This window comes from Acinonyx jubatus, chromosome B3, assembly GCF_027475565.1.
Source record: "Acinonyx jubatus isolate Ajub_Pintada_27869175 chromosome B3, VMU_Ajub_asm_v1.0, whole genome shotgun sequence".
NCBI classification, from domain to species: domain Eukaryota; kingdom Metazoa; phylum Chordata; class Mammalia; order Carnivora; family Felidae; genus Acinonyx; species Acinonyx jubatus.
Genome location: NC_069386.1, coordinates 9,138,906 through 9,158,871, shown reverse-complemented (window position 1 = coordinate 9,158,871; position 19,966 = coordinate 9,138,906). Strand labels below are relative to the sequence as shown.

At 43.5% G+C, this 19,966-nt stretch overlaps 1 protein-coding gene across 4 annotated transcripts in view; it reads left to right on the top strand.

Annotated features, from left to right (window-relative positions):
* Positions 1–19,966, top strand: part of AGBL1 (AGBL carboxypeptidase 1) — a 938,649-nt gene that overhangs the window by 177,558 nt on the left and 741,125 nt on the right. For 2 of the 4 annotated variants that reach the window (XM_053223588.1, XM_027068005.2), the window contains exon 1: positions 2,765–3,167. The exons of the other annotated variants lie outside the window; for them this stretch is intronic. Coding sequence is in view for 1 of the 2 variants with exons in the window: in XM_027068005.2 (XP_026923806.1) it covers positions 3,117–3,167 (51 nt within the window). In the remaining variant the exon portion in view is untranslated. Of the gene's footprint in view, positions 1–2,764; positions 3,168–19,966 lie in introns of those variants that run through there. 4 annotated transcript variants of the gene reach the window in all.

Here is a 19,966-nt window from a genome sequence, read left to right as displayed (position 1 = left end):
TGGGGACATTTTTTTTTTTTTTGTAATGTTTCTTTATGTTTTAGAGAGAGAGAGAGAGTGCCCGCACGTGAGAGAGCATGCTAGTGGGGGAGGGGCAGAGGTGGGTTGGGGGAGAGACACAGAATCTGAAGCTGGATCCAGGCTCCAAGTTGTCAGCACAGAGCCTGATGCGGGGATCAGAGTCACAAACCACAAGATCATGACCTGAGCTGAAGTCGGACTGAGCGACTGAGCCACCCAGGTGCCTCTCAAATGGGGACAATTTTACCTGAATGCTAACATAAGGGAGTATGACCATAATTCCTTTAGTTATGTCATCAGAGGTACTATTTATGAATTCTCCACTATGAAGGTGGTTTTTCTTTAAACTGCTCTTTAGGTATATATGGGGAGGTTTTATTCCCCCCACCCTTCCCTTTTCTTTATACTGCATTTGAGGAATGGAAGAATCTGCCGTTAAGATAATCACACGGGGACTGTTCACTTCTCCCTGTGCCCCTAGACCCTAGAAGATCATAGATCATGGTCCCTGAAAAGCTCCACCATTCACAGAAGGTGGAAATCCTTAGGGGTCTTCATTTGTTCCCTCCTGCCATTGAAGGAGGTAGAAAGTGTGAGGAGACAAGAGAGGCTCAACCCCCACCCCCACTGAGTAAACATGAGATGTCACAATCAGTTCGGTGGAAGTTCTCACATTTAAAGCCATTATAAGTAGAAGTTTCTGGAAGGCAGGAACCACATGCATTTGTCCTTGAATTTGAGGGGCCAGGCCTGGCTTTGAGGAGAGAATGTCTGAGGTGCTGACTCCTGACTCAGGACTTTAGGACATTTAGGCCAACGAAGATCATGAAATGCACTCTCTTCCCTCTGTCACAACTGTGCTTGCACAGCTGCTGGCTGGATGCTTTGACGCTCACGAAAGCTCCCCAATCTCTGCATGGGGGAGTTGGCTGTGAGCCGAGATCTTTCTGTCTAGCTGTGCTCTCAGTCGGTCATGAACCTCAGTGAGCTCACTCTCCAATTTCACACCCTGAAGTTGTGCTGTGTGTCTGCTGGCCCCCAGTTATTGGGGTGAAAACTGTCAGACATCAAATACACAGGCTGTCCTGGCAATGTAATCAATATGGTCAAAACAGGGGCTTCCTGGGGGCGCCTGGGTGGCTCATTCGGTTGAGTATCTGAGTTTAAATTAAAAAGTTTTTTTTTTAATATTTTTTATTTTTGAGAGAGACAGCGACAGTGTGTGAGTAGGGGAGGGACAGACAGAGAGGGAGACACAGAAGCCAAAGCAGGCTCCAGGCTCTGAGCTGTCAGAACAGAGCCCAACGTGGGGCTCGAACTCATGAGCTGTGAGATCATGACCTGAGTCGAAGTGGGTCATCCAACCGACTGAGCCACCCAAGTGCCCCAAGTGTCCAACTTTAGCTCAGGTCACGACCTCATAGCTCATGAGTTCACACCCTGCGTCGGGCGCTCTTCTGTCAGCACAGAGCCTACTTGGGATTGTCTGTTTCCGTCTCTCTCTGCCCCTCCCCCACTCACACTCTCTCAACAATAAAAATGTATTATATATATATATATATTAATGTTTATTTTTGAGAGAGAGAGAGACAGAGCGTGGGTGGGGGAGGAGCAGAGGGAGAGGAAGACACAGAGTCCAAAACAGGCTCCAGGTGCTGAGCTGTCAGCACAGAGCCCGATGTGGGGCTCGAACCCACGAACCGTGAGATCATGACCTCAGCCGAAGTTGGACGCTTAACTGACTGAGCCACCCAGGCACCCTAAAAATATATATATTAAAAACAAAAAACAAAAAAACAAAACCCAGGGGCTTCCCAAACTTTAATCTGCTAGTAATTTTTTTTAAGTTTATTTATTTTGAGAGAGAGAGAGCATGAATGAGTGGGGAGGGGCAGAGAGAGACGGAGAGAGAGAGAATCCCAAGCAGGCCCTGCACTGTCAGCGCAGAGCCTGATGCAGGGCTTGAACCCACAAAATGTGAGATTCTGACCTGAGCTGAAATTGAGTCGGGTGTTTGACTGAGCCACCCCGGTGCCGCTATGGTAAGTTTGTTAACCAGCTTTGATTCTTCTGGGGATCTTGGGAAAACATAGACTCTGATTCCCGAGGTCTGTGGTGGGGTCTAACAGGCTTCCCGGTGAGGCACCCAACCACATTCTGAAAAGCTGGCACCTAACGGACTGTTAGGTGTTGACATGGGGAGAAGGATTGGGTGACCAATTAGCCACTAAAACCCTTCTCACACACTCAAGCGGAGGACACAGAAAGAGATCACGGATCCCACATTGGTCCTGAGGACACTCAGGCAGGGCAGGTGCGTGGAGCTCCGTTACCTGTATCACTGTGTTTGCAACAGGAGGAGGCAGGATGGCCTTATGGTTAGTGCCTGTGCCTCAGGGCCAGCTTGTCTCTTTGAGAGCTGTTTTCTTAGGGCTTAACACCTCCGCGCCTCGGTTTTCTCATTTGAAAACAAAGATGGGGTACTAACAGACTGTCCTCCATCGGGGTGCGGTGGGAGATAATAGGTTACGTAAGGGACCCTGCTTGTAGATGTCCGCAGCAGTTATTTCCTTCTCGGCCAGAGCTCCAGTCCCTGAGCCTGGGACCTCAGGGGGCCCTGGGCTTCTGTGCCCTGCCTGCATGGTTGTGCAAGCAGCCTTGGGTCTCCTGTTACCCGGGAGCCGGCAACAGACCAAAATAACGGGAGGGGACAAGCGGGGAGGGCCGAGCGAGCCTCTGCAGGGAGTCTGACCAGGTCAGCTGGGAATGCCTGTCAGCCATCCAGGGTGGCTCCTGCGTGGGCCTGGAGGTGGGTGAGTGACTCACGCTGGTGCCCTCTCCACCCCCATGCCCAAATGCTCAGCCCTCCCCAGGCCGGGGCTCACCTAATCCCCACAGTGGGAGTCGGGGGGCATTTGCGCCTGAGCCGAGGGCTAGGGTTGCAGCGCGGTGACTTCACACTCAGCAGCATGTGCAGCTGAGGCCTCCGTGCAGCAGGCTCCTGCGAGGTGGGCAGCGAGGTCAGCTTGGCAGCCGCTGCCTCTCCAGCCCCGATCTGGCCGCAGGCAGCCGGTTCCCCGAGACCCAAGGAAGGGATGGCTGAACAAGAAGCCAGTGGGCTGCAGGTCCTGCTGCGCACGCTTCAGGTAGGAAGGGGTGGAGGGGTGTGGGGCCCAGCAGGCTGGGTCTCTGCCGGCCAGCCTGCCTTGGAGCTGTGCTCCCGCAGAGTCCTCTCTGGCACCAGTGGCCAGTTTGCCAACCAGCAAGAGCACACAGGAGCCAGCAGCAGCTCTCACCTTGAGGCTGACCTAAGTGATGCTATGGTCTTTAAATATTAACTACAACCATGTCGATGAGTGTGCTCTGCTACAATTATTGAACCTGATGGGATTAGAGGCTCGGGCTGAAAGATCCGGGTTTGCTAGAGATGGGCAAGATGGAGAAAACGTGTGTCTGGCAAATGAAGGCCTGGCAGGAGAGCCGTGGGGATCACCTAGAACAACATGGAAGGAAAAGGGGGAGCAGGGGAGAGGACTCCTCTGGGCTTCCTCTGCTCCATGCCTACCACAGGGCTTCCCAAAGAGGGGTCTGCATCAGAACTGCCTAGGATGCCTGCTACGAGTGCGTCTTCCCAGGTGGGATGTGGCCAGAATGAATTGGAATCACCAGGGGCCGGGGCCTGGGAAGCTGCCTCCCCTTGTGTGATTCTGTTCACTCCTGGTTGTGACAATTCTTGTCCTAGAGTAGTAGTTTGCAAACTTGTCTGTGCACTAGAATCACCTGCAGGGTGTTAGAGATTGGTGATGCCTGGGACCCATTCACCAGAATTTGGATTTAATTGGTCTGGGGTGCAACCTGAACCTGATTGGAGCAAACTCCCTAGGTGGACTCATTGTGCAGTTAAGGGCCAGAACCACTGCCCTAAGACTTGGGTAGATGCTTGCACTTAACCTGATTCTGGGAATGCCAGGGCTCAAAGACTGAGAGGTCTTTTGATTCAGGATCCTAGACCTGAAGTCCATAGACAGGCCTCTCCAGAAGATGGGCTTCAGGGACCCCATGACCCCATCTCCTGATTTAGAGTGGAAATGTTTTGTCCTTACGTTCATTTTCCCCTGCTCTGAAAAGCTGTCTTAGTTTTCCTCTGATTCTTAAGGAAATCTGTGTCCCTAAAAAATCTAAGAACCAATAAATCCAACCTTCCAGTGGACAAAAAAACTGAGTCTCAGAAGTGAAATAGCTTCCCCAAGGTCATATAACTCCTTGATAGAGAAACTGAGACTAGCACCAAAGAACTTCTATATCGGGTTGACTTATAGTCTTTTGACTCATTCTATCTGATGCATAAAAGGCAAGAATGCATCTGGGCTAGAAGTATGGGGGGGGCGGTGGGAGTGGACCTCAAAGTAAATTTGCAGTTGGTGCCGGAAGTCACTGCAGGTTCAACTCAATCTCCTGTATTCCCACCAGTGGGGATTTATAATTGATATTTAGAATGATCGCTCCAGGGCAATGCAAGATTCTCAATCATCAAAGAAAGATTTAATTATGTTCAATATACCCTACTTAGTTCCCAATTAACCAGAACATTAAAATAACCGGAACATGCTTCCCCTGTGTGCTTGGCTGATCAGAATCTAGTTGTAGAATTGATTTGGGTTCCTGGCCCAGCCCTCTCAAAGTGTCTCCATGAGGCCTGTTCCTGTCTTGACAATTAGTTAGAACTCTGACATACTTTTAAAAAAGAGAACCCAGAGCAGACGTTCTGTGGAATGATGTTTCACAATGGGTTTGATGCTCTACCCTTGAGGACTGCCAGCTTTCTGGATTGCCAAAATGCTTTTGATTGGGAAATCCCGAAGTTCTTATTAATTCAAGCCAGTACCTCCTTCCTCATGCATGAAGCTGATAGAAGGCTTTGTATTGCTTCTCAAACCTCTGAGGAAGACAGTGGTTATGTCTGAGCAGGATGTGAGCTCAGTATGAGTTCCTTGTGTCTTTCGGGAGCACCCCAGAACATGGCCAAGGGAAGGGAGAAAGAGAAGGAGAACAGATAAACAGAAAAAGCAAGCACAGAAATGACAAATGTCCCCGTGACATGTTAGTAGAAATCCCCATCCCAGAACATCACCACTTCTGCCTTTGGGGGGCGCAATAATAAAACCAGGTCATGAAGGAATAGTCAGTTTCCACCTGTTACCTTTTGCTGTGCAAATGTGAAAGGGAGAGGTGACTTTTCCTACCTCAGTTTATGTACAGCTTACCTCTGTCCTGAAGGTATGAGAATCAGATTTTTACCCAGACATTTTCCAAGTCCCTGATTCACAGCTGGGGTTTGAGGCAGAAAATCAGATTGAGTCTCGAGGGCCTGGGTGAGGGAAGAGGCAGCCCACAGCGCAGGTGTGAGAGACAGAAAGAATTGGACCCCGTCCCCATTTCTGGCACTTACCAGCTGTATGTCCTTGGGCAAGTCCCTCAACCTCTCTGAGCCTTCATTTCTATATCTATAAAAAGAAGACAATAAAAATATGTTCCTCAGTGCTTTGTGTGAGGATTAAGAGAATCCATTTGAAAAGTGTTTGTAAACTATAAATGACTGCTCAAATGCCTGTAGTTTTTATGACTTCCCCAGTCGAGTCACAGTGGAGAAGCTGGGAACACTAGCCTACCCTTTTCATCAACCTGCCCTGCTTTTTTCCCCAGGTGGGCTCCAGTATACTTGGGTAAAAGGGAGGTGTCTCATTCTGTCCCGCTCGCATGTCTCCATGTGGGTTGAGCTAATGGGAAGGATGGGGAGCTGCCAGGGTAGCAGGATGTGGGCTCCACGCCAGCTCTGATGCCGTGAGCCCTCACCCGGAGGCATCCTACAACATGCCAATTAAATCCCTTATCAACACATGAAAAATGTATCATTATTCGGTCAGCTTTGGCACACTCTGAGCCGCAATGTGGGCACAGTTTTGCTATTTGCATTTGTACTTTATTATTTTATGTTATAGCTCAAACCGAATTCTAGGTTGGCATCGTTGCCAAATGTGCACAGTGAACTCCTTTTCTCAACTTGGGCTCCAGGAACATTATCTATTATGGATTGTGAACCAGGCTGCAGGATGTGAAGCTTCCTGTCTTGAGTTAGCATTAAGCTAATATAATCTTAGTATTAAGCTAAGATAATAGAAAACCCGGATGGGACCACAACTTACTTTTCCCCTTGGACTTCTTCTTCCAAGGATTATTTCCAAGACAACAGGTGATTTCAGCCCCTGGGCTGCAAAGAGGGGATGAGTGAAAAAAACGGTGATTGATATGTTTCATTCACAACTCTTGGGAGTTGTGTTTCAAAACATGTGCTTGGAAATTTCCTTTCTAGAATTCTGTGCAGAAGATGTGGGGATCTCCATCTATTGTACATCAAAAGGGCCAGGTGGCACAGAAATGGAGCTTTCCTTCTGGACATAAACAGAAAGGTTTGGACAAATCAAGGGGATATTTTTCCTTTAGGTAGTAAGCACTGTCGTACACTTTCTAGAGATCACAGAATTTATCTCTTTTGGGGAGTCTGAGACTGTCTGAGGGTTTTGGAGAGCTCTACCTCAACCGCAACACAAACATGAAAACAAACTGAAGTCTGTTTTAATTTCAAGCACCAGTAGAAGCTAAGAAAAAGAAAAATCCCATAAGAACATGCATCAAATGAAAAAGGAACAAAGTGGGCAAGAATTAGCATCCATGTCTAAGGAGTACTTGGTGCCGGTCAAACTAGGGCATGAAGAGGATGGTGGTGTGTGGGCGTATGCTGAGATGGAACTGGAGAGAAAACTTTATTCGGTGTTTTGTTTTTCAAGAAACTGTTGCTTTCACAGCTACTTAAGTTCTTTGGAATTAGAGATTGGAAAAAAATGAACATTTATTAAGGGTCTGCTCTCTGCCAAGTTTTCACATTCATTACCTAACATCACTCTCTCTGCCACCTGTGAGGGAGGTGTGGTTGTTCTGTCTTATAAAGGAGGACACTGACCCTCAAGGGAAGATTAGGATGCTTAAGGGTCCATGACAGAAACTTAGCAAATCCCTAGAAGAAGGATGTGAAGCATATCTTGTCACTCCAAAGTCCTTCCACTGGACTACGTTGCTTACATGACCTGGGGAATGCCCAGTCATTCTTTGTTTGAGGGCACTACTTTAGCCTGATGGAAACTGAAGGTTGAGGTGTATGGATTCTCTATGAAAGGGGGAGTTTTATTTAGAACTAAAATCTTCCATATATTGTTTTGTGATGTGGGTAAATAACTCTTGATAAAGGAAGGTAACACTTTTGATTTGGGTCAATTAGATATTTTTAATATCCATCCCTCTATCCATTTCTTCATCCATCCATCCATCTTTCCCTCCATCTATCACTCCATCCATCTTTCCATCCTTCCATTTATCCATCCATCCATCCATCCATCCATCCATCCATCCATGCCTCTATAGCTTTCTGTGTGCTAGAAGAGATCCAGAGGAGACTATTTGGTAGGATGACGTGTTAAGAAAAGCAAGGTCATTGGATCTTGGCTCAGCCAGGTGAAACTTTTGTGACTCAGGAGAAACTATTGAACTTCTCTTTCCTGAATTTTTTCTCATCTCAAAAATGAGAATTACTCTTCCTACTCATAGGCTTATTATATGTTTAGAGAAAAATGCATGTAAAGAGCTAAGCATGGTGGTATGTGTCTGATAAATAGCAATCACTATAATTAAACACAGTCCCTGCTCCCATGAAAATACAATGTTAAAATGAAAACGTAGGAGGATAAAAATATTTGTAGAGCAGGTCTGTATGCAATGAATGCCATGGTGAAGGTAAACATCAAAAGAAAATTCTATAGAAGTTGGGAAAAGAAACTCCTCTTGGCTGGAGGTTCAGGGAAAGCCTTGTAAAATGGGTCAGATTTCAGCAGGGGAAGGTATGATTCCCAGAGTGGGGAGGGTGCTCAGTGATCTTCCCCATGCCCAAAAAGTGTGGAGAGGATTCAGGACTTGCCTTGGCACTGAGTTTGATTAAAACTGAAAGTACATGAAGAAGAAGAAAGGAGATAGAAATGTAAGTTTGCCAAAATGCTAGAGAGTCTTGAGTGCAAACTTCAGATCTAACCATGCCCTTGGGGATGGCTGCCTATCCCTAAATGTGGGTGGTGGTGGCCACAGGACATTCAGCCAAGGCAACAGTTCTAAAGCTAATTGGTGGGTTTGAGCCCTGTGTCAGGCTCTGTGCTGACAGCTCAGAGCCTGAAGCCTGCTTTGGATTCTGTGTGTGTCTCTCTCTCTCTGCCCCTTCCCTGCTAGTGCTCTGTCTCTCTGTCTCTGTCTCTCTCTCAAACATCAAAAAAAAAATTAAGCTAATTGGACAGCGGGTCTTGTGACATGAAGGTGTCACTCCTTTCTCTTGTCAAGTAATGTGATGTGTTCCCCCCAACCTCCCCATCCCTGACCTGCCTTCTGTCCCTGGTCCTCTTCCTATCCTGTCCCCAGCCTCCAGCCCCAACCTGCAGACCTTTCCTGTCACCTAACTCAATTCTGCATCTCACCCCAAACTAAGCCTATTTCTCTTCCTAATTCCACCCTGGGAGAAAGCCTGGGATGAATTGAAGCTCAGGGATTGGGAAAGGAGAACTGTTTTAAACATTTCTCTCTCTCTCTCTCTCTCTCTCTCTCTCTCTCTCTCTCTCCCTCTCCCTCTCCCTCTCCCTCTCCCTCTCCCTCTCCCTCTCTCTCTCGTTTTGTAATTTGGAAGGAACAAATTATGTTAGAGGCAGCATTCAAATGTTCTTGTGTCAAAGCAGCTCTGATCACATGGCTATATTCCAAAGACCAGCATTGAGTTGAAAAGTCCTGTCCTCACTTGGGAATTGAGAGCAGTTGGCATTTCTATTCCCTGAGCCCAGATTCTGGATCTGATTGCTTCCTTGAACACCCACCTCCACAAGGCAGGGGCAGAGGGACATGGGGCCAGCATTGCTTTGAGATGTAATTGGAAATTTGGCATTACTGATAATGTGTTGAAGCAAATGGCCAACAGAAAGACCCACACCCACAGTAGGAATCTGTAACCCGGCAACATTTACTCTACAATTTACTCAGTTACTAAAACTGGAACCACTCTTTTTTTTGTTATGGTGTAAAATATACATAACATGAAATTTACCGTCTTAATCATTTCTAAGCGTAGCGATCAGTGGCATTAAGTATATTCGTGTTGTTGTACAACCATCACTGCCATCTGTCTCTAGAACTTTTTCAATTCCCCAAACTGGAGACTTGGTACACATTAGGCACTAATTTCCCACTCCCCCAGCTCCTGGCAACCACCCTTCTACTTTCTGTCTCTGTGAATTTGACTATTCCAGATACTTCATATGAATGGACTTTTATGGTGTTTGTCCTTTTGTGTCTGGCTTATTTCACCTAGCATGATGTTTTCTAATGGAACCACTCTTACAAAAGCTAAATAGTCTTAGTTGGGGCCCTGGGAGTTGGGGACATTTGTAACCAAGGAGGGGAAGTTGGTCTGGGTTGCCAGTTACTGTATCTGTAAGGGCGGAACAGGTATCTACAACTCAAGCAGGCTGGGGAGAAATGCACCGTCTCAGGTGTGACCTCCAGATCCTTTTGTCAAACCTGAAGTGAAGGAAGTTGAGGGTTGGTGGGATCCATACTTTTTCCATGAGTGATAAAATATCACTTCAAATTGATAGATCTCCAAGCCACACTCTTGTTAGAGAAAAGGGTGTGTATGTAGGATGAGGGAGAGATTAATAGCAGAGATGCTGGGAATAAATGAACAAGTGGAACAGGGGCACCTGGGTGGCTCAGTTGGTTAAGTGTCTGATTCTTGATTTAGGCTCAGGTCATGATCTCATTGTTTGTGGGATCAAGCCCTGTGTCAGGCTCTACATTGACAAAGTGGAGCCTGCTTGGGATTCTCTCTCTCCTCTCTCTCTGCTCCTCTCCTGCTTTCTCTCTCTCTCTCTCTCTCAAAATAAATAAATCTTAAAAAAAAGAATAAGTGGAACAAAGGACATGGAAGCAAACAGAATGGTACAAAGTATGTGCTCAGTACATATTTTTCCTTTCTGTCCTTCTCCCTCTTCCCTCCCTCCCTCTCTCCCTTCTTTCTCCTTCCCTCCTTCCTTCCTTCCTTCCTTCCTCCCTCCTCTCTCCCTCCCTCCTTCTTTCTCTCCCTCCCATTTTTCTTCCTTCCCCTCTTTCTTTCCTTTTTTAAAATAATTTTTTGCAAACTGAATCCATCCACATAGCTAGTGCCCAGATGAAGTAATGGTAAACTCCATTACTCTTAACCCCCTTCAGTCACTTCTCCCCCATTGTGGCCACTAGCCTCGTTTCTAACACCACAGATTAGTCGTGCATGCTCTGTACTTCATATAAACAGAGCACTGCAGCCAATCCTCTTTTGACTCAGCATTCTATACTTCCTCCATGTGGCTGCCTGTAGTGGCAGATTGTTCATATTCTCATTGCCGAAGAGCATTACATCATGTGAATATGCCACCATTTATTTGTCCTTTCTAGAGTTGATGATACTTGGGGTAGTTTCCTTTTTTGGGTTCTAACAAACAGTGTTGTCGTGAACATTCTAGTACATGTTTTTGGGAGCACAGGTATGCATGTCTGTTGGGTATACATCCAGGAGTGGAGCTGATAATAAGTTTAGTAGGAAAGAACACTTTTCAAGAATGGGTGCTCCCAAATAAGCACCTATTAGCCATGTAAATACCATTACTTTGTGAGAGTTCTGGACCTCCACATCCTTGCCCAAATGTGCTCAATCCATATTTGTAGTTGGACCTGGCTTGAGATTCTTTGCATGGAGACACTTTGTCGGATTCACATTCTGTGTGTTCGGTTCCCCCCTATGTGGTCCCCCTCATAGTAATAGTTAAAATAATAATTTACATTTATTGAACAGTCAGGAGCTGTGTAAAGTCCTTCACACGCATTGTATCATTTAGTCCTTGAGGGAACCCTAAGAGGCAAGTAGTATTCTCATCCTCATTTTAAAGCTCTAAAACAGAAAACTGGAGAGGTTGACAAATTTCTCACCGTCACAAAGTGAGTGAGTGGCATTGCTGCAATTTGAGCAGAGGGACTCTGACATCAGTGGTATTGACAGGTGTCAATCTCCAGGTATATTGACTCTCTGAGGGAAAGCAAGGGCATCGAGAAGAATCTGAACCAGTTTTTCCAGGTGGTAAGTGTCTACTGGGAAAATGCAGTCCCCCCTCCCCTCCGACTTGGCATACCTGGGAAGGAGAGCAACTGTCCCTGTGAGGCTGGGAGGATTGACCAAGAGGGTGGAGAACAAGTGCCTAAGGCAGGGGTCAGCAAACTCAGTCAAGGCCAGATAGCTAATTTTTAGGTTTTGCAGGCCATAGGACCTCTGTCGCCAACTGTTCAATCCTGTCGCTGTAGTTGTAGATGACATGCAAGTGAATGGGCATAGCTACGTTCCAGTAAAACTTTATTTACAAAAATAAAGGGCCAGATTTAGCCAGTGGGCAGTGGTTTGATGAGGCAGTCTAGAGGCCTTTGGGCATCAGCCTGGTAAGAAAGGTGGGAGGTGGGGTGGAAAGAGAGAATGGTGCAGCGGGGGCCTGCTGAGCTACAAAATGCCATGAGTGGGGGAGCTCCCGTCATCTTCCATGGGTGTCCTACTCAATAACCAGGATATCCTTCTTGCCAAGGCATCATACCAAATGATGCTCTGGATGTCAGAGTTCCTCTGGGGGCAAGTCTTATAGAACCTGAAATGCACAGTTTAGAAGCCACATCCCAAGTCATTTCTGCTGCTGTTGCCTTCACTTCTCTGTGTATTAGGGGACATAGTGGTAGTATCCATCAGCCCTCCATGGGTGGATTTTCAAGGCCATTTTATCAGCATTAAATCAGTTTCAGAGGCAACTGTTCTCTACTTGGTTGCATCCAACAGCAGTACCAGCACAAGATATGGTCAAACAAGCACTTCTCAAACGAGGTTCTATAGAACACCAGTTTCTCTGGGATGCCAATGCCCTCACAAAGGGTCTTAGTGACAGATGGATTTGAAATGTCATAAATTTACTAGATTTCTTTACTGAAAGAATATTAATCTTCTAAAATCTTTTTAAGCATTTGTGTCTTTCAGTTCTCAGTTTAAATGTCCTTTACTCAGAGAGAACTTCTCTTTTTTTTTTTTTTTAATTTTTTAATGTTTATTTTTGAAAGAGAGAGAGTGGGGGAAGGGTAGTGAGAGAGGGAGACACAGAATCGGAAGCAGGCTCCATTCTGAGTTGTAAGCACAGAGCCCGACGCGGGGCTCAAACTCACGAACTGCAAGGTCATGACCTGAGCCGAATTTGGACGCTCCACCGACTGAGCCACCCAGGCACCCCCAAAGAGAACTTGTCTTGATGGCCCAAGTAGCCACCAGATCCCAAAGTCTCCTTTCCCTAGTTTGACTCTGCATAGAACTTATATTCTCTGATAATTCTTTGTTTCCTCCCGTCCTTCTTCCATCAGGGTAGCAATCTCATTTGTCTTGTTCACTCCTTATCTCTACTGCCTAAAGCACTATCTAAATCATAGTAGGTGCTCAATAAATGTTTGTTAATTGAATAATAAAATGCACATGGTATATTGAGTTGGGGATATAATATATAGCATTTCCAAACCATCTTGGGGATGGGATAGTTTTTATGGTAAAACCCCACTAGTGTCTCATAGGATATTAGAGAGCCATGGAGCATATTTGGGAAATGATGACTATAGGCCAATGCTACATTAAATCACTGCTGGTCCATGAGTGTTGAATTTCTCCTGGTCTGGAAACTGACTTCTGGCATGTTGAAACTATTCTGACCCAAGTGCTTGCAAAGTTAGTTCTATTGGAAACCTAGGGTCATTTCTCTGTTTAGTGGATTCCACTAGCCAATGACTCTGCCAACTGTCTGCAGGTCTTGAGTAGACATGAATTCTGGTCCTTGATTGGAAGGAAGAACGTAAGCAACAGATGTGGAGGTTTAGAAAGAGTTTCTTCCTAGAGGTCACGAGATCCATTCTGCTTCTGATCAGGACGCCAGGTGGTGATAAGGATGGCATTAGCCTCAGGTTTCAGATGAAAGGCAAGGTCAGATTTCATAGTTGGGTATCTGATGAAACTTTCCCTAGGGGACTTGGGGAGAAGGCAGCATCTCCAATAAATGTCCAGTCATGAGCTCTCTCCCCACCTTTCCAAAAACAAAAGAAAAGAAAAAAGACTCCAAGTGGTGTTAACATCTCTAATTTCTGGGTCGCACCAATCAGTACAGTTCAATGCCCTGCATTTCTGAATCCTAATCATCTTTTTTTTTTTTTTTTGAATCCTAATCATCTTTATGCCATCCCTTTGAAGACGTGAATTAATCTAAGTAGTTCCTATGACAATGCAGATATCTTTCATTTCTCATAAAAGAAAGACTATAAGCAAATCTCGTTTTGTTCTTGACTTTCATTATTAAATCATAAGACATGTATTATACATCCTCATATATATTGGTATATATCATGTACTGGCATATATACTATATATATTATATAGTATATATATTATATATATATATATACTATATATCTTTTTCCTTTAGAATATATATATACTATATATATATCTTTTTCCTTTAGAATATATATATATATATACTATATATATATTCTATATATAGCTATATATAGTATATATATATATATTCTAAAGGAAAAAGATTCCCCAAGTGACAGCTAAAATTTTGCAATGAGGAAGAGGCTAAGATGATAATATTTGAAGAAAAACGGGTATTAAAATTGAAAGAGTGTTTTTGCTGTGAGCCACCTACATTTGTTGAGCACTTACTCTGTGCCAGAAAATATTCTAAGCATTTTTCATGTTATCTCACAACACTCCTATAAGGTAGGTACAATTACTATCCTCATTGTACAGGTGAGGACCATAAGGCACTTGCTCCCTATAAGTAAGAGAATCAGGGCTTGAACCCAGGCACAGCTTGGTTCTAGATTGCTATTACTCATTGCTATTACTCATCAGGCTACAGCATTCCTTTTCCTTTTATCTGTCCTTGTTACCACTAAATAGTTTTTTTCCTTATTAAGGAAGTAATACAAGGAAGGGGCTAGGTGAATGAGCGATGTAGGTGAAGGGGATTAAGACGTATAAACTTCCAATTATAAAATAAATAAGTCATGGAGATAAAAAGTACAGCATAGGGAATAAAGTCAATGATAGTATGATAATGTTGTATGGCGGCAGATGGTCACTACACTCAATGTTGAGAGCATTGTTTAATGTATCGAATTGCTGAATCACTATGTTTTATGCCTGAAACTAATATAGCATTTTATGTCAACTATACTTCAATAATAGAAATGAAAAAAAGTAATACAAGATCATTATGATAAAAATTTATTAATATATAAATATAAATTATAGGGAATAAAAATCCCCCCATGAAGTCCTATTCCTGAAGACCAACACACAAGGGTCTGCTGTCTTTTCTTTTAGATGGTTATACACATGCGGCAATATGTATATTTCTATAACTATGTACCTATGTCTCTATCATTTTAACACACTGTTGTTCAATTTGCTCTTCCAACATATCAGTTTAATTGAACATCTTCCAAAGCAGCACATACAGATTCAGCTCAATATTTTGTGGTAATTATATAGTAGTTTAGTATATGGATGTACCTTATACTAAATAAATATAAGTACATTTTCTTCTAGGGTTTCACTTGAATTTGACTTTGTTTTTTATTCTTTGATGTTAGATGTGTTACATTTCAACAGTCAGCTCTTCAAACTTTTCTTTCATGGATTATTATTTCTTTTACATACAGTGTTATATTAGTTTCAGGTGTATAATATAGTGATTCAATAATTCCATACATCACTTGGTGCTCATCACGACAACTGCATTCCTTAATTTTCATTGATTATTTTTGACCATAAGACATACTTTTCCCCATGATCTCACTCTCATACTTAATGATGTTTAAATTTAACCTGGCACCATTCTCTTTTTCTTAAGTCCTGCTGCTTTCCTAGAGCTTCTCTGCCATACCACACTTTACCAGCATGCGGCAAAACAGTTAAATTTATATCCTTCAAATTTCTTTCCTGGAAGATCCCAGTTCGATAGCATCCAATAGAGCTCTGCTTGATAATATTTGGAAGCTTTACATTTGACATAAATGTTTATTTAAAATGAACATAAAAAGGTTTCTTGGCTGGGTTTCAGGAGGCCGGAGCTGATTTTGGATGCTGCCACTGACTTTCTGTTTGACTTGAATCCCCTGGGCCAGCATCCTCTGTATTTTGATAGTTTTCAGATTTCAGTGCTAGGAGATTTTCCCAGCAATATCATCTACTTCGTTGGTATATTATGACTCTCTTGTTATGGTTCGTTCATTTATCGAATGACTCTGTTGTTCCAGAGGCTGCACTAGGTAGTGCGTGGCAAGGTTCTCAGAATATTATCAACCATGCACTATCCTATTGAAAGACTCCTGAATGCTAATGACTAATGTCAGGAAGGATGAGATCCAGAATGCTGTGGTCACACCTGTCCCCCAATGCTCTGTGGACCATTCTGTTCTGGGGTGACTGGCTGAGAACACATTATTGTCATTACTCCAAGTCTCTGGAGGAAGATCTGAAGTCTCAGCACCTGTAACATGTTCAGCTGTGTCTACACACTTTTGTTAATTCATATGTAGTCTTTTTTTTTTTTTAATTAAAGGGCAATGATTCTCAATCTCTTAATTCTTTTGTTTTTCTTCCAGGAAGCAGGGAATCATAGATCACATTCTGATGGCATTGAAATCTAAAGACACTTTCCCCCAGATAAATGCACAAGCAAATTTTGTGAATAATTTCAGGGTAACAAACCACACCATAAGATTTCACTTTCTCAAGGTCTTTATTTGGGTTTGTTTCATACCATGGAGCTCTTCAAGGTCAGAATAGTAGAGGTAAGTTCTTTTTTTTTTTTCTAATGTTTTCATTTATTTATTTTGAGAGCGAGAGAGTGTGTGTGAGTGGAGGAGGGGAAGAGAGCGAGGGAGAGAGAGAGAACCCCAAGCAGGCTCAGCACTATTAGCCCCTGATGTAGAACTTGAACTCACAAACCATGAGACCATGACCCAGGCTGAAATCAAGAGTCTGATGCTTAACCGACTGAGCTACCTAGGGGCCCCAAAAGAGGAAAGTTCTAATTGCATAAGGGAACCCCCACAATTCTATCCAATTGAGATATTCCCCTCATGTTTCCAAACTGGGTGCAATATTCTTGCCTCCATAACACAACCTGGTCTTTTATACCTGATCTATACTTGTAAAAATCATAAGTACCTTTGATAGACCAACTGAAATGTTACTTTCCCTCTAAAAAACCCCCTTTCCTGATAATCTGAGTAGATGATATTTCTCCTCCCTCTGAGGTAACCCAGAAGCATCTGTACTTCTCTCTTAAATCATCTGTTCTTTGCTTTGTTATAAATATAGATGTTCTTTATCTAGTCAACAAACTTTTATTAGGCATTGGGAATCCCAAAATAAATATGACATGGTCCTTGTCCTCCCAGAGCTCATGGTATGAAGAGGAACCAGATATATATTCAAGAATCTCCCCAAAGTTGCAGACCCTGTGCCTGGGAAAGCATACACATGCACTTAAACCAAGCAATTAAATCTTAGAGGATTTGCCTACAGTTTGAATAAGAATTTATGCCATGTGACTGCTTGGGTCGACATATGAATAAATGATTATAGGGCATTATTATAAATAAAGAGATAACAACATGCCCAGTGTACTTTTGGAAGAAGAGGAATCTCAAACAATCTCTAACCTTCCATGAACTTCTGCTCCTGAGTAATAGATTAGATAATTCAGAACAACCCTTGCACTGGACCCAATTAAAAAAGTGTGGATAAAACAGGAATACTTTTTCTGAAGAGCATTAATATTCTAATAAGATAATGAACATTTAATGGACTAAGGTCAGGAGAAGTGGGAAACCCAGAGAGGTGAGCAGAATTCTGGGTCTTCTGCCTTGGAGGCATTTACTGTTTTGGAAGGTGTGGTTGGAAAGACTGAGTTGTATGTACATTCTGTGGCCTTGAACATCTAGAGGTACAGGAGTTGAGACAGTACTTGTCAAGAGTAGGGACCCTGGAAAACTACTCCCTACCTTTTGAGCTGATTCCTGAAGGGCTGCTTCCTAAAAGTAAAGGTAAACTAAACACCAGCTAATCTTCACATTGACCCATTTTTCACCTTGTCTGGGTGGCCTAGAAATATCTTAAGAATTAGACAGGTGACCTCAGATCCCTAGAGCTTCTAGGTGCCTGGTAGTACAAAGTAAAATCTCATTGGTGGAAGAAAGTGTCATATTAGGCCTTACATAAATTCTACCAATAATTTGAAAACTAGGCATAAGGGGAAATAAGTCCATATGAGTAAATATCACAGAAACAATATGACAGTATTAGACCACACACTCCAAAAACTGGAATTATCAGACCCAGAATGTAAGAGAGCTTTGGTTACTACATTCAAAGAGATTAAGATCAAGTGTGAAAAATTTGGCAGTGAACTATAATCCATCAAAAGTGATATGGAAGATTTGAAAAGGAGCCACATGGAAATTCTTGAACTGAAAAATAATATAACCTAAATTAAGAACTCAATGGATAGGTTTGGGGCGCCTGGGTGGCTCAATCAGGTAAGTGTCCAACTTTGGCTCAGGTCATGATCTCACAGTCTGTGAGTTTGAGCCCTGCATTGGGCTCTGTGCTGACAGCTCAGAACCTGGAGCCTGCTTCAGAGTCTGTGTCTCCCTCTCTCTCTGCCCCTCCCTCACTTGTACTCTGTCTTTCAAAATAAATGTTAAAAAAATTAAAAAAAAAAAAAAAGAACTCAATGGATAGGTTTAGCTGTGGTTTAGACGTGGCTGAAGAAAGAAGTGAAAATCAGGTCATCAGAAATCATCCAGAACAAAGCACAAAAGGTCAAAAGGATTGAGCATGCAGAAGGGCAGGTAAGAGCCATAGAGGATAGAATGAGAAGATCCAACTTACCTTTAGTTGAAGTGCTTGTAGGACAGGACAGAATGGAGTAGTGATATTTAAAGAGATAATGATAGAGTCCCCAGTCTTCAATATGCTATCCATTCCTTGAAAATGGAGACAGTACCTACCTTACTCAAGTCTGTGTTCCATGAAACACCTAGCAGTACTTTATTGTTTGTTGAATTTGTCGGGTGAGGAAACCTTATTATTTTCTATTTCATTTTACATTTTTGGAATCATGTTGGAAGTTCCTTTAAAATGGTATATCTTTAAAGCAATATTGGGAAATTACTGTCTGAATATAGATATACATTCAAATATCCAAATCTCTGTATTTGCACTTGCCACTCCAAAACTTAGAGCTTAATCTACAGCTGACACCATGGGTGAAGTTTACGCTCTGTTTGAGATCTGATGATTCATTTCTGACCCAAAAAATCTCCCTCAAACTCATATATGTTACCTATTATCATACTCCATTTGTTTTCTTGCTGTTTAAGCTTTATAGCTGACTTTGGCAATGTGTTATAAAATTCTAATCTGGCCACAGCTAATTAAAATGTTCTAGGGACGTCTGGGTGGCTCAGTGGGTTAAGCATCTGATTCTTGATTTCTGCTCAGGCCATGATCTCACGGTTTGTGAGACTGAGTCCTGTGTTGAGCTCTGTGCTGACAACATGAAGCCTGCTTGGGATTTTCTCTCTCTCTGCCCCTCCCCTGCTCTCACTCAAAATAAATAAATAAACTTAAAAAACATATATTTTAAAATGTTCTATTTACTTGCTTTTGCTCTGTTCTCCTTAATGATATGGTATTCTGATAAGTAACTTCATATTTTCCTTTAAAATAGGAAATGCAAAAGATGCCTGGGTGGCTCAGTCAGTTGAGCATCTGACTTTGGTTTTGGTCATGATCTCTCTCTCGGTTTGTGAGTTTGAGCCCCATATCTGGCTCACTGTTGTCAGCACAGAGCCTCTGTCCCCCCCCCCCTCTCTGTCCCTCCCCCGCTCATGCTCTCTCTCTTTCAAAAATAAATATTTAAAAATAAATAAATAAAATATAAACTAGGAAATATGATGTTTTATCAGTTTCCCGGGAAACAGATTTGGAGACAGAGACTTGTGTGCAGGAGTTTCCTGGGGGAGTGCCTGGGGTCCATACACGGGGGAGTTAGGGAAGCAAGATTGGACAGAGGGAGGAGTTGAAATGCAGTGTAGCCACAGCAAAGGCTCCGTCTGATCCCACAGGGAGTTCTGGAACTTGGAAGGTCCTTTGGCAATTGTCCTGTTCTTCAGCAGGGTGAGTGAGCCCTTGTACCTCTGCCCCTGCACCAGGGACCAGTAGTTGGACACAGGCTGCTTCCACATATGGGACATGGCCTTAAAGACTCTACCTGACAGCAGTTCCCAGAGGCAGGGCACAGGTGAGAGGTGCTAGTCACTAAGTTTCCCTCCAGTGGTGGGGGTGGTGGGGTGGTATTTGTACCTCAGTCCTGAAGGGGGAACAAAGGAGGCACACTGACAGCATCCACTCTACGTGATCACCCATGACACTGGGCAACAGGAGGCCTAAGTCCGAATCTTGGCTTTGCTGCTAATTGGCTATGTGATCTGGACCAGCCATATAACCCTGTGGGTCATGTTTTCATCATCTTTAATGTTTTCTTTTTTTTAATGTTTATTTGTTTTTGAGAGGGGGGAGGGGCTGAGGGAGAGGGAGACAGAGGATCTCCTTGCTGTCAGCAGACAGCCCCATGTGGGGCTCAAACTCACCAGGAGATCATGACCCAAGCCAAAGTTGGAT